Source organism: Solanum verrucosum, unplaced genomic scaffold, assembly GCF_900185275.1.
Source record: "Solanum verrucosum unplaced genomic scaffold, falcon-dt-bn FXZP01000049.1, whole genome shotgun sequence".
Taxonomy (NCBI): domain Eukaryota; kingdom Viridiplantae; phylum Streptophyta; class Magnoliopsida; order Solanales; family Solanaceae; genus Solanum; species Solanum verrucosum.
The window spans coordinates 3,158,838-3,172,925 of record NW_026020221.1 but is presented as its reverse complement, the minus strand read 5'-3'; the positions used below and the strand labels follow the sequence as shown (position 1 = coordinate 3,172,925).

General features: G+C 34.0%; 2 protein-coding genes across 3 annotated transcripts; one reads left to right on the top strand and one right to left on the bottom strand.

The window, feature by feature from the left end:
- Positions 1–2,141: 2,141 nt before the first annotated feature.
- LOC125831325 (LOB domain-containing protein 27-like) lies at positions 2,142–5,585 on the top strand. Its single transcript, XM_049510525.1, has 2 exons — positions 2,142–3,028; positions 5,359–5,585. Exons 1-2 carry the CDS (start codon positions 2,229–2,231, stop codon positions 5,462–5,464), a joined length of 906 nt encoding a protein of 301 aa, XP_049366482.1. The 5' UTR covers positions 2,142–2,228; the 3' UTR covers positions 5,465–5,585.
- Positions 5,586–6,903: 1,318 nt separating this feature from the next.
- LOC125831103 (zinc finger protein BRUTUS-like At1g74770) lies at positions 6,904–13,797 on the bottom strand. Of its 2 annotated transcripts, none has more exons than XM_049510289.1 (12): positions 13,363–13,797; positions 12,464–12,682; positions 11,966–12,160; positions 11,565–11,887; positions 10,868–11,099; positions 9,041–10,725; positions 8,336–8,554; positions 8,115–8,252; positions 7,591–7,825; positions 7,426–7,485; positions 7,252–7,323; positions 6,904–7,164 (listed from the first exon to the last, which is right to left on the bottom strand). In XM_049510289.1, the coding sequence occupies exons 1-12, from the start codon at positions 13,624–13,626 to the stop codon at positions 7,063–7,065; spliced, it is 3,744 nt and encodes a 1,247-aa protein (XP_049366246.1). In that variant the 5' UTR covers positions 13,627–13,797; the 3' UTR covers positions 6,904–7,062. The 2 variants fall into 2 exon arrangements, with proteins under 2 accessions (XP_049366246.1, XP_049366248.1); XM_049510291.1 differs by having other exon boundaries at positions 12,464–12,735; positions 13,363–13,521.
- Between the last annotated feature and the right edge of the window lie 291 nt (positions 13,798–14,088).

Sequence of the window (14,088 nt, the reverse complement as noted above, 5' to 3'; positions counted from 1 at the left end):
TTATTTATCCCAACAAAAAGTAATTAACTATATTCCATAATGTGTCATACACAAAAATGTTATTGTCAATGTTACATTAAAAAATTTTGTGCAAATTGTAGAGAAGCATATAATTTCAAGGTATATTTATTATTTTCGAATTGTTTATTTAAATGATTATGCATGCCAATAAATATTGATACATTGGATCAATCAATTTTCATATATTTTACAATTATTTCATGTGTTATTGTTTTTATATTTATTTGAGTGGCTAAATTCTTCTATCCATTCTGAAAATAACTAAGTTAAATTCTTACAATAAATTATGTGCATGTAATCCTCTCCAATTTTGGTGTATAATTAATTTTTATGACATTATAATTATTCATCTTTAAATTTAAGGGTATAATTTTATTTAAATAACCTCTTATCCTTTGTTAAACTTATTAGTAATATTTTTTACAAAATTTTAACACAATAAATTAATAAAAGTTCAAAATACTTAATTTTTGTTATCGGTCAAAACTTAAAAATACATTGTAAATTAAAACAAAAAAGATAATATTTCAAAAGTAAAAAAAACTACTTGATTACCAACACATTGTAGTCTGTTTTCAACAAAGCAATTAAAAACTACACACAAAAGTAAAGTACAAGGTTTGACAGAAAGAAAGTTGTTTGGTTTCTGAAGAAAGGATAATTTTAATTTTCTATTTTTTATTCTTAAAAGTTTCTCTCTTGAACATATGATTTTTGTGGAATAATAAAATCGTTTTTCAATCATAAGATTTTGGGTAATTTGTATTTTTTATTTTGATTATATACTAATCTAACAATTAATTTTAGTTTAGCTATAATTAAGGGTTATTTAGTTTGAATAAACTTTGACCTTGGATTTAAAAGTGGGCATATTTCATGAAATTAGTTGTGAACTCAATTATAATTTACGTTATTATTTAGACACCCAATATAAATAAGTATTTATCGAACTTGATTATATTATTTACACTTTTCCTTTTTATATTCATGTCAAAGCTTATTTCTTTCATTTCAAGATTCAAGACATTGTAAACTTATTTGGAAACTCTTTAATAACTGACGTGGTATATATTTTTTCTAGTACTTTGGAAACTGTGTAATTAATATAATTTTGTTGTATTTAAATATTAGTAACTAACTCAAACCCGATTTTGTTGATCAAGAATATGTTTGGTAAAGTTTTTAAAAGGTCAAAAATGTTTTTTTCTTTCTTTCAAAAAATGCTTATTTAAAAATAACAAAGGATCAAAACGAAGTAAAATATATATGAAAGAATATAGTTGTTTCTATTCAGAAAAATTCTTTCAATAGGCATTATTATTAGTATTTTTTTTTGTATTTAGTTTTCAAATTGAAGAATTGGGATTGTATTTTATTTTTTAATAACTTATGTCATGTATCTTTTCTTTCAAATTGTATATTAGGTGAAGATTTTTACTGATCCTCGAATAATAACTCAAGTAATTCGAAGAATTGTAGAAGATCTTTTTAATTTTTCTTTCAAAATGTGAAGCTTGTGCTTCAACATTGACCAATGAAAAATGCTTGTAATCAAAAGAAAGTGATTACCTTTCTTTTAGAGTATCTTTTTCTTTTTTTTGGACTCCTCATTTTTGGAATATACATTACACAACCTTTTATAATTAATGTCAAAGCTAAAAAGTATAGTTTTTTTAGCATTATTATTTTCCCAACTTTATGCCTAGAATCTTATGTCCAAAATGTATAGTAGTCAATTTAGCCTATAAATAAGTAATTTTGTATTTTCTCAATTCGTTTTCTCCGCGGTGATAAAAGCTAGAAAAAATAAGATCAAGAGTATAGTTATAACCACAAGTGTGTCACATAATGAGGAGAAAAAGTCCTATTTTTTTGGTGAGTGAAAAAGTACTAGGCTCTGCTGTTAGTAAAAAAAACAAAACAAAAACCAATCTCCAACATTTCCGTTTTTCACTCTCTTTAACCTCTTACTTTTTACTAAGTCCTTAACCAGCTTTGAGTAAAATCCGCTATTAAATAGACAAGTTCCAACTTCAAATACTCTGCCATTTGTCTTCTTTCTGTCTTCCCTTTCTCAATACTTGTTCACATTAATTAACACACACACTCCCTTTCATTCCCATCTATTCCTCAATTCTTCAAAATCTCATTTTTTTATGTCATTTTTGAAACTTTATCCAAGTGTTTGATGCTTTGCACAGCAAAACATGACTCTCAAGGGTGGCACCAGCCAGGCGTGCGCTGCGTGCAAGTACCAGAGGAGGCGGTGTCACGACTGCCCCTTAGCACCCTATTTCCCTGCTGATCAACCCAAAATGTTTCAGAATGCGCATAGGTTATTCGGGGTCAGCAACATTTTAAAAATACTAAAACAGCTTGATCCCTCTCAAAAAAAAGTTGCTATGAAATCTATTATTTACCAAGCAAATGCCCGTGACAAGCATCCTGTATATGGATGTGTCGCGGAGATACAAAATTTATTATTTAACATTCAACTCTACGAAGAGGAACTTCAAGCTGTTAATGCACAACTATCATTTTACAGACAACAACAGCAACAACAAGAAATCTCAACAAGCCTCAGTGATTCTGTTTCCCAAATACAATTGGGAATGCCTCCTCCAGTTTCTGCACCTACACCCGCTAATGGAAATGGGTTAACACTATTTCATCACCAAGATGTGCCTAATTCCCAATATAATGTTGCTGCCAATGCTGCGTTGCCTGTTCAATCTTGTCCCTCCTACTCAAATAACAACTTTGCTGCTTACAACAATACTACCTTTGTGGACCCTAAAGAAAATAATACAGTCAATTCATTATGGATTCAACAATCATATGGTACTAATGTTTGTAATAACAACATTATGCAATCTCAGTTACCAGCTTCCCAAACAATTCTTGTCCCACAAGAAGTCAATCAAGACTATGATGAGATACACCCATTGTTTGATCCTATTGATGACAGACAGTCTTATATCGAGACTAAAGACCCATATGAATCGAGGTATGCTCATTTTCTTCGAATTGTTTCTTTTATAGTTATGACCAAATGATCATATACTTGAGTTAAGAGATTTTTCATGCAGAGGCTGAAACTCGGAGTATTATTTAGGCAATAAACTGTGAATATTACCATATCAAGTAAAAGTACTACAAAATTAGGGAGCATCTAAACTCTTAATCACCTTCGCAGAAGAGTGTTAAAGAATATCTAGAGAAAGGAAATTACTACTTACAATCTATCCCATGGACATACCCATATCAATCCTTGACAGTTTCTTCCCTTTCTATACCTTGTACTCATTCTATTCTAACCTGTAACTCCTTCTGTATTTGTGTGATGATGAAATTTGTATTTATATGTTTCTGTCTAAACTGCTTCAAGTTCCTTGCTTGCCCGGCATAGTATATTGTTGCTCCATACATAGAAGCTACTAATTCATTTTTCAATTGTTTCCAATGTCTTCTTTTTATCCAAGCCAAAATTTGTTAAGTTGCGCCTCTTGGCAATACCACACCAATCCAGTCCTCACTGTAATCCGCTAATGACATTCAGTAAACAAATGTTGGTGCGTTTCAGCACAATCTTCCTCACACAAGCAATATGCTTCATTCTCTACTTGTATATGCATATTCTGTAATCTATCTTTAGTGAGCAGTTTTGCTTGGTATGCCAGTCATAAAATAAATCTCTGTCTAGGCTGCATAATAGAGCTCCAAAGCAAGTCTGCCGCTGGACATTTGTGTAACAGACCTAGCATGGCTAGGTAGCTACTGGTCATAGAGTATGTTCCATTTGGTGTCAATGCATATTTTCCCCTTTGGTACCATTGGAGCATCTCTGTCTTCAAAGCATTCAGCATTTTCCAATACTAACTTCAATCTTGGGGTGGTGTGTACTCTCAATGTTATCGGTATCCCCCAATGACATTCAGTAAAAAAATATTGGTGTGTTTGAGCACAATCTTCCTCACACAAGCAACATGCTGCATTCTCTACTTGTATTTGCATATTCTGTAATCTATCTTTAGTGAGCAGTCTTCCTTGGTAGGTTAGCCATCAGGGGCCGACTCAATAAGATTGGGGGCCTCAAGCGAAACTTAAGAGAGGGCATATATACTTTTATTTAAAATCTACCTTTCTAGATTTTTTAGATGCGATCATTAGTTACTATCTTATAATTGATTGGTTTTAATAATCCCTTTTCAATTGATAATATAGCTAATCCATTCAATCTCTCTTGAGACATTGTTGATCTTATATAAGATTTAATCAATTTTAGTTTCGAAAAACTTCTTTCTGCTAAGGCAACAGTTACAAGGACTGTTAACATTATTCTATAAGCAATATTTGTATTGGAAAAGAATCAAATCTTTTTATTTGATTGAGTATTTTCATTAGATCATTATTCTCTACTTGTATTATTTCTCTTAATACTTTTAATTCAATAAATAAATTTAAACCATCAATATCAAAATAACTATTATGTGTTAAAGAATGTTTAAGGTTAAGACAATGTTTTTTTAAATTCTCATCATCTAGTAATCTCAATTTACCACTAAATAAGAAACCAAAAATATTTTCATATACTTTAATTGGTTCAATTCTAATCTGAAGTGAAAAAATAGCTTTATATATATATATAAAGTAATCAACTCTAATTTCAAGGGACTTTGTGATCAATATTTCCATCAAAGTGTTTCTTACGAAATTCAGGTTCTATATTCATCTCATAAGGAATTTCCTTAGTAAAAATCATAGTACTCACAGTACATATAATTTATTTTTTTAAAAATAACATTTATAAGTAAATGAAAATATTTAAAAATGGGAGCTCCAAGTGATGGTTTTAGTGGCCTAGGGGTTGAGACGGCCCTGGGAAGCCATAACATAAATCTCTGTCGCATAATAGAGCTCCAAAGCAAGTCTGCCTCTGGACATCTGTGTAACAGACCTAGCATGGCTTGGTAGCTACTGTCATAGAGTATGTTTCATTTAGTGTCAAAGCATATGGTCCCCTTTGGTACCATTGGAGCATCTCTATCTTCAAAGCATTCAGTTTCTTCCAATACCAACTACAATCTTGGGATGGTGTGTGCTCCCAAATGTTATTGATATCCCCCAATGACATTCAGTAAACAAATGTTGGTGCGTTTCATCACAATCTTCCTCACACAAGCAACATGCTTCATTCTCTACTTGTATATGCATATTTTGTAATCTATCTTTAGTGAACAGTCTTCCTTGGTATGCCAGCCATAAGAAAAATCTCTGTCTAGTTATTATTATTGTTGTTGTTTTTGTGTTTCTAAAATGAAATTTTGTCTCATGCAGTTCAGAGTCATCACTGAAAGACACAAGACAGTCTATGGAGTATGTTGCTGAGAATGAGTTAAAGAATGCTGCAGCATGTTTCACTCTTACGAGCATCAACGGATAGAATACAAAGAAATATAAGAAGAATGATAACAAAGTGGCTTTTTCTTTTGCCATTCAAATATAACTATTGAGAATGTACTGCCAGTTTTAGAATACATTTCAAATGACATGTTATATTTGGATTTTGGAAAGTTGGACACTAGCTTGTTTTTCTAGTCTTGGTACACTAGAAAAGACTAAAAAAAATAATTCATAAGCGACGTGGCAAAAATCTGCCAGGAGAAGAAACTTCATGTCCTTGATCACATCTTGAAGATTAGTAAATGTTCTTCATGTTTGTGTCCTTCGTTTGCTAGAAAGTCGGCACATTAGTTTGTCTCTCTCCAAATATATATTAAAGATGACCTTGTTAGCTTCCAACAAATGTATGTAATCTTCAATAATAGTCCTCGGGAGTGCTATAGTATGTCCTTCTCATTGATAAGTTGGGCGGCTATAGGCAATTTGTTTCCGCTTCTAGTTCTTTGTATCACATTTCGTTTACTGATTGTAACCTTTTTTGATGCAACGAGACGTGATTACTTCACCTTACCTGAGTATCTCAACATCCACTTTTCTTGATCATTTTTAAAAATATCTCCAAGAAGCAGCATCTCCAATTTGCATCTTGACACTAGCTTGTTGCCTTCATATAAGATGATTTGCTTCATTTGCTACAATCTGTACCAATCCTTCTATATGTAGACCTCATTATATGTCCTACAACCTAAATACAGACAGTTGCAGTCTTGAAGAGTGGAAAACCACTACTTCTTGTCCCGAATGTAATGTTAACCTTTTTCTTTTTTGGATCATATTTGTTATTTGTTTAACACAATCCTACAAATTTAGGCTAGACATGTAGAGGGAATCAATCCTTTCCTTATGAAGTCACTTTTTCAAAAATATTATGAAGGGCTGCCTATCTGAGCTTTAAAGAAGCTGCTTTAAGGTCTACATAAGTGTGAGTTTGGGCTGTCCTTATATAATGAACATACATAGAAGTTTTAATTGGGCTTGGAAAAATTGAAGACATTTGTCATAGAGAACACAAGTACTAGCATGCCCTAGAAGGATTAAAACAGATATACTGCAGGCTGTAGCATTTGCTAATCTATGATCGGAATGAGAAACATAAAGGATTTCATTTCTTTATGTGATCGGAATGAGAAACATAAAGGATTTCATTTCTTTATGTGATCTTTGGTGTTCCAATGACAATGGTTTTTAAGAGAGGCAGAAATTAAATGGAAGCAGTGGTATATTTGACCCAACCATGTATTCATCAAGAAATTGGAAAATATAGAACGAATCATGTCACAAGTATATTTTGGGAAAATGAACAAGAAACAAATATATTTCTTGTATTATTTCCTTCGACTGACTTGGTCAAAATTGTTCTTATCAGAAGTTAGCACCATCATCTTGGAGTAAATGCGGAATTTAAAATAGTCCTCACTGGAAATTACTTTAACATGTATCAGAATCCCAGATTCTTTTGATTTTAACAGGAGGAATTGTTAATATATGTGATACACACATAAGTTTGTGAAGGAAAAAAAGTGTTCTCTACATTGTGGGAACATAGAATCAGCTGTTAATACTCCTCGTGGATTTTGATCATACAAGTCTTGTGTTGTACGAGCCACAATTGGAGCACTTGTGATAGAGCCAGTGGAAGGAAGCTGTTCCTCTCTTTTCACAGTCATTGCATAGTATAGCCTGTTAGGACCGTTTTAATGTCAATAAATTGGTCTAACCCAACCAGAACATATTCATTCATAAGAATCAGTAAGTAGAAAAGCAAACCTGAGTCTGGCCAGCATACTCCTCAGGAATTTTCTGTTCAGACAGCAATGCATCTAACATCTCAAAGTACACCTGAAATTAAGCACCAAGTAAGCTACTCATACGCTACAATTTAAGACTCACAGTTTTAGGAAAAGGGGTACAAGACACTTTTATGCTAAATAGTTTTCTGACCTGCATGTCTCCAAGTGACTTGCTACATATTGGACATGTATAATGACTACAAGTGTATTCCTGGAAGGAGTAGTAAGAAAAAAAGAGAGAGGAATAAGCAAAACAACCTGCAAGTTCACTTTAAGTTTAGTTGATAAAGAAACAAAGTAAGTATGAGCTTAATACCTGAAAACATTTGGAGTGCATCAGATGGCCACAAGGAAGTGCTTTGACAGGATTGGTCGAAGTGAAAATGTACTCGTGGCAGATTGGACAGTTTTCCTCCAAACACTTCTCTCTGCATACGTGAACAGAAAGAGACTTTGACATGCAAGCATTGCAATTCATGCAATGGAAGTAACCAACCCCTAATCCTTTTCCCAACCGACACAGATTGCAGAAAGGGCAGTGGTAGATTTGCCTGTTCAAAATCTCGTGTCAGAACAAGAAATTGTAGTACAGCATATATAGCTATTTATTTAAGATATAAGATAAGGACAGATGATAATGCAACTCTATCAAGTAGTACTTATTTGTTGTTCTACATATACATGCCTGTTGATTTTGACCTTTAAATAATTCTTCTTACTTTAAAGCTAAGTAGCTAAACCTGTCACTTTAACTCATTGATTACCCATTTATGCATTATTTTAAGGCAATATATGGTACCCACCCAGACCAATGAGAAAATGTGAACCTGATTTTCTCACCTTTCATCATCAAACAATTTGCAAATTTTGCAATAGTATCTACCCATGGAGAAGCCATCGCAAGAGGGAGTTGAGCAACTTGGACCGATCGGTTGTATTTTCAAGCACTTCATACACATCATCTGAGTGATAGTTTTTCTGCAAGCATGTCATAACCAGAATTGGGATATCTCAAAAACAGAAAACTAAAGAAAGTTCTGAATTTACAACATGGAACTCACCTGTCCAGAGTATGATCAGTAGTTTCATCATGACACCGTATGCATGGAAAAAGCTTCTTGCAGCATGGAGCAAGAAGCTTGCAGTTCCTCTTGTAATGACTGCAACCAAAAATGGATTCCTGTTCATCAAGATAAGAGGGACACTGACCGGGGAATTTCTCCATATCGTTTGCAGCAGCAACCTCAGAATTAGATAGCTTTTGAGTCAAAATCCATTGACTGGCAGAAAGAAATTAGCTCTAGTCAGGTCCCATAAAATTACACAAGAATGATTTTAGAAATTGTTGATATCAACACATATCATTGTTTTTGCATTTAAATATCCATTCGCTAAGTTCCTATATGATTGGCTGGTAGGAGGGATTGATCATTGCATAAAGTGTAGCATTAGTCTATACATTGTTTTGTTGGATGGTAGGACTAATTAATCAGTAAATAAAATTCAAATTATTCTATTACAAGATGGAAAAATTTTTTGCTGAAGTAGTAGAAAAAACACAAACCGAAAAATAGACAATCTGGAAATCAGGTGTTGGATTATTTCAGTTGTTTCACCAAAATACGCAATGAAAACCATGATCTAATGATTGTTTAGGTATTATGCAAAAGTAGATCTTACTTATGTAGTTGATCTGAGAAATTAATCAATATCCCTTCCTGCTATTGAAGGAGCAAAACAAAGGATGGAAGTTGAAATATACTTGCCTCATCAGCAAGCTCTGCATGAGGTGTGATTTCATTTCAGAATCCAAAGATGAGTCACAGGATATTTTCCTAATTACAGAAACCAGTTCCTCTTGAGTCAATAGATGATGCTCCTGTATCCTTGATTTATCACATGATTCTATATCCTGGCAAGTTGTCTCTTTCTGAGCAATACTATCGACTGTCTCAGTGCATTTGTTGTTGTCAACCACAGTAGAATATCGTGACGTATCTTCAGATAGATCAATATTTTGTTTTCCCTTGGCACTATGTGCTTTATCTTCAGTAAAAGATTCGTGCTGATAAAAATCACGATTAACAAACTCTGATCCTTTCTCATTCCAGATTCCTTGTTTAACACCATTTCTTGATAAATATGTAGAGACAGCTTCTAGAGGATCAATAGACAATAAAGGAGTAATCTTTGGTTCCATTTCTGCATTTACACTCTCTTCTCTCTTTACAGGTTCCCACCATTCTCCTAGCCACTCAAAAAACTTTGTATGTTTTGTAACTTTGCGCCACAACATCATCATGCCGTGCTGTTCATCTGGTGTTAGAGATGCCATCAACCACGGAATCATTTCTTGTAGAATCTCTGTTTTTGTTCTTCCAAGCATGTTTCCGACAATCTTTTCTTGTTCCTCAACAGAAAAATGTTCTCTGAATAGTGGCCAGAGTTCAATTTCTTCATGGTTGATGTGGTCGGTTAATGTTCTTTGCATAGATATGCATGCATTATGGAGCTTTAAGCAAAGCCTTTTGTACTTGAGCTTCTTACTATCAACTACTTCATCACCTTGCAAACTGATGAGTTTATTTAAGATAATAGAAATCTTGTTGAAATTCTCTACCTCCAAATTATGGTCAAGGGTGTAGGAATGGCTAACATTTTGGAGTGTTACCCTTGATTCCAAAGCAGGAAAAGCAACTTCATCCTCAGAATTACTATGAATCCTCAATAGGAAGTGTAGATGATGGAAGCGTCTGTGAAATTCAGCGAGAACTCCAACATCTTCAGCCAGCTTAACTGACAGGGATACGACATCCTGTATATCGTTTATCAGGGCTTTGTGAAAGAAATGGACAAAGTCTATTGGTATAAACTCACGAATCGGAACTTTTAAATCATTGCTTGATCTGGAAGAAGTTCCAGGAAAGAAAGATAAACTTTTCTGTGAGTCTGAGGAAAATATTTGTGTATTGATCCCATACGAATAAGATGTATCAAGCTTCTCGATGATGCCAAGGGGAGAAGGGCGATAACATACAGTATTGTTTGATGTCACGGCTGAAGCTGATTGCAATAACAGATTATTAGATTTATCAAATGATTGCATATCTGATTGTGAAAAAGAGATTCCAGAATTATTAAATGACTTCTCCAGCAAGGAGCTTCTGCTACTGAACATTTCTTCCAAATCTTTTCTAAACTTTTCAAGTGAAATCTTGCCAGAATAGCCCGTACGAACCCATTCATACAAGAGAGAAGAGAAGGACCTGTTAACTACGGGAGATCCCAGCATTACATTATTTAGGATCAGTTTGGACTCGTCCTCAGATAAATGAGCTGAGAACCAGATAATCATGCACTTTAGCAACCCAAGAGGCAACATCTGCAGGCTTCTGTACAATAACCAGAGCTGAAATTCATGGCTGCAGTTCTCTCGAATGACCCAAAAAACCTGTAAGAAACCAGGGAACAACGAAGAAGTCAACGTAAAATCTAATTTCCAACTACTACGTAATTTAAGTAGATATTGAAGTTTTTTTGCAAGTCTCTTATAAACATTGAGTTGAGTTGTCCATAAGATTTTGAAAATATACCTTTGTTTCTAGAAACTGAAACTTTTTGCTGATCCTCCCAACAAATGATTCTACTTCCTGGCAAAGCATTTCTACGAGAACATTTAGCTGTATTCCATCTTGCAGCTTGCAGTATAGTAATCTCTGTAGTTCCTCAATTTGACTTCCTTCAATAAATTGTTCATGAGAAGCTGATGCGTCATTCTTGTTAAGTTCATCTATCAACGGGTAGAAGATCTGATCCAGTGCAATGCTGTAAATAATGTGACTGTTAGAAAATAATGCAACCTAAAGTTGGGCTATACCTATCAAATTCAAAATGATAAACCATCGTTCAATGACATTGGTCATCTGAATATAGGCCATTAGAAATGTTGGACATTCTATCTCACAAAAGATCGTCAATTAGTTGCTAGCATAAACAAAGTTTGCTATTTTGAAAACTTCACTAGGCAGAACCACGGATTCAGGATTTGAACTTGATAGGTTCAACCTTTAAAACTCTTGGCACCAAACTTATTGTACTTTTGAAATTATGAGTTCAAAATGTAATAATTTTAAAATTTCTATTGTTCTCCGAATACATATCCACATGCCGAGTCAAAAATACTGGTTCAGTTAAACCCGTAGCCACTAATGTCAATTAATTAAGATCAAGCTGTTTTTATGTCAAGTAAAAGAATTTAGCTAAAATATTTAATGACGAGCAAGCTATAACCTGTAGAAGTTGAGAACATCTGCAAAAAACTTCAACTGAGCTACCAACGACATTAAGGTTGATAAACAAAATGAGTTTCTTAATTGATGTAGTTCCTCCAGAATTTCTTTCAGATCTCTTCTGATAGCAGCATGCCAAAGATGGAAACCATCAATCGGGTTCTTCTTTGTCGGTAGCTTCATTTCACTTGAATGAACCACCATGGTTCTTTGTTTTAACATGTGCTTCATATTGGCTATTCCATAATGAGATTTAGCTCCTTTTCCATGTTCTAAGCAGGATTGAGCAGACAACTCGTTATTATCAAGCCATGAGATGAACACCTTCAAAATAAACATCAATTTGTTAGATAAGCCACTTTAACTATTCAATATGTAGTTAGAAAGAATGTTGTAATGTACCTCTTGGATAAGTGTCTCTTCGGGTAAAACGACATGAATGAAATTCAGGAAGTCTGTCTTTCCAACGGAGGAAAAAGAAGTTATTACCCAAGGCAAAAAATCTTCCAGTAACAAGAGGGGAACACTACATAGATACTGCCAGACAAGCCTGGCCTGCTCTTTGGATGAAAATCGTTTCATCAACGAAGGGAAGATCTGCAGTGACATATCACATGCCAGAGATTTCAGGAAAAGAGACGAGGAAAAAGAAAAAGAACAGAAATGTTTGTTAAGAACTAAATTCTAATGACAGAGCAAAAGAATGAAAAATTATAATAATTTTTCAATGTGTTGTATGCTAACAGTAGAGTTAAGTATCTTCTATATAGCTAGAAAGATGTCATATCAACTCTGTGCATCTAAGTATTATGAAGTTTAAAACGAATAGAGGTTAAAAGAACTAAAAATGAAATATGTATTATTCAACCTAAAAGGAAATAGTGAAATTTTAGTGAATACCTGCTCCTCTTCTTTCAGCATATGTTGAGAGATGATAGTCTCAATGGTACCTATGTAACATGTAAGTCCATTGAACAATTTGGCAAACTCCTCCGTTTCCTTTTGTAAGCAATCTATGCATTTGAAGATGGAAATGAACAGATCATCTATACTTTTATGCTCCAAAGAATATGTATAGACTACATTCTTCACTTGCGCATCAAGTGCAAGAAAGACGACCTGTCAAGATTAACACTCCGACCTCAGAAGAGCTGGAGGAACATTCAGTGTCTCTGCAATGGGTTCAACTGAATCCATTATCTTTGACAAGGAACGTAAATATATACTTGAAAACCACTAAAATTTCAACAAGTGTGCATTAAATTGAAACTGTAGCTTACAAAAGCATAACAAGTTCAGCTTAAGAACATTAAAGGTTGAATTCATCAAGTTTAAATCTTGAATCCACCTAGCTCTGAGAAGACAAGATGGATCTTCTTCGAAACTGAAGATGAACACGATTATGTTGATATTTCATATTGTCCTATCCATCATTATTCATTAGTACAAATAAAAAAGTGCAGACTAATATGAAGATGCTACTCTGTACAAGTTTGAAATAGAAATAACAGAGTAGGTATCATTAATTAATGAGTCCATTGCACTAAATTACTCTGTTTGTGTTGATAATTTGGGACTTTTTGAACTGCTCCCTTAGTTTCCTAAAGTCAACGTCTTTCTTTGCAGCTCCTCATGATCATGAATTACTATAATTGTCACAATAATTAACAACAAACACCAAAGTTTAATTGCTGGTTGCATATAATGAATCTAAAAAAAGAAAAAACTGTAATTCGCCTTGTTATAAAATCATTCAAGCATAGATACAAATAAATATCATTAATTAACAACCATTTTACCTCATCTTCAGCAGCGCAATGGTACTTATATACAATTTTCAGGAACTCTAACCGTCTGCTAAGATCACGAACTAATTCAACGTCTTGTGAGCCAGTATCCAACGCCTCCACAGCTACACGATGGATGTCGGCGAGCTCAAGTATAATAGCCTTATGAGAAATAACGAAAAATAGAATAGGTGCGTCAACCAGTTTCACACCAGCTAAAGAAGAGGGCAAGTCCACCATGTCCACATCCTTTACGAGTTCTCCTACGTGGTCCATTTGCAGCGCCACCGCCACAATCACCACCAATCATCAATGGTAACAGTGACCAAAGGGGAAGCTTCAACATTGAAGGTCAATGGACATATAATGGCAAGATTAGCTTCTTCCTTGTTTCAATTGAGGCCTCTTCAGTGCCTCTTTCAGTTCAAACTTATTCTTTTTTTAATATTTTTTTTAAAATAATGAATTAGCTAGTTACTATTTTTATATTGATCTATGTTTTGATTTGTTGTGAAGCTGCCATGCTGGCTGATTGAGACGTTGAACCTAACGGCCATTGGCGCCTTGTCTAGTTCATCAGTTGACATTGATTGATTTTGTCTGGGAGCCACACGTCCAGGACGCCTTACCCAGTCATTGTGACACATGAGTCTATCTCAAACCAAAAAACTAGTTCACGAGGAAAGTATTGTCCAATTCCATGTAAAGAAATACACATCCATTCCCCAATCATGTAGA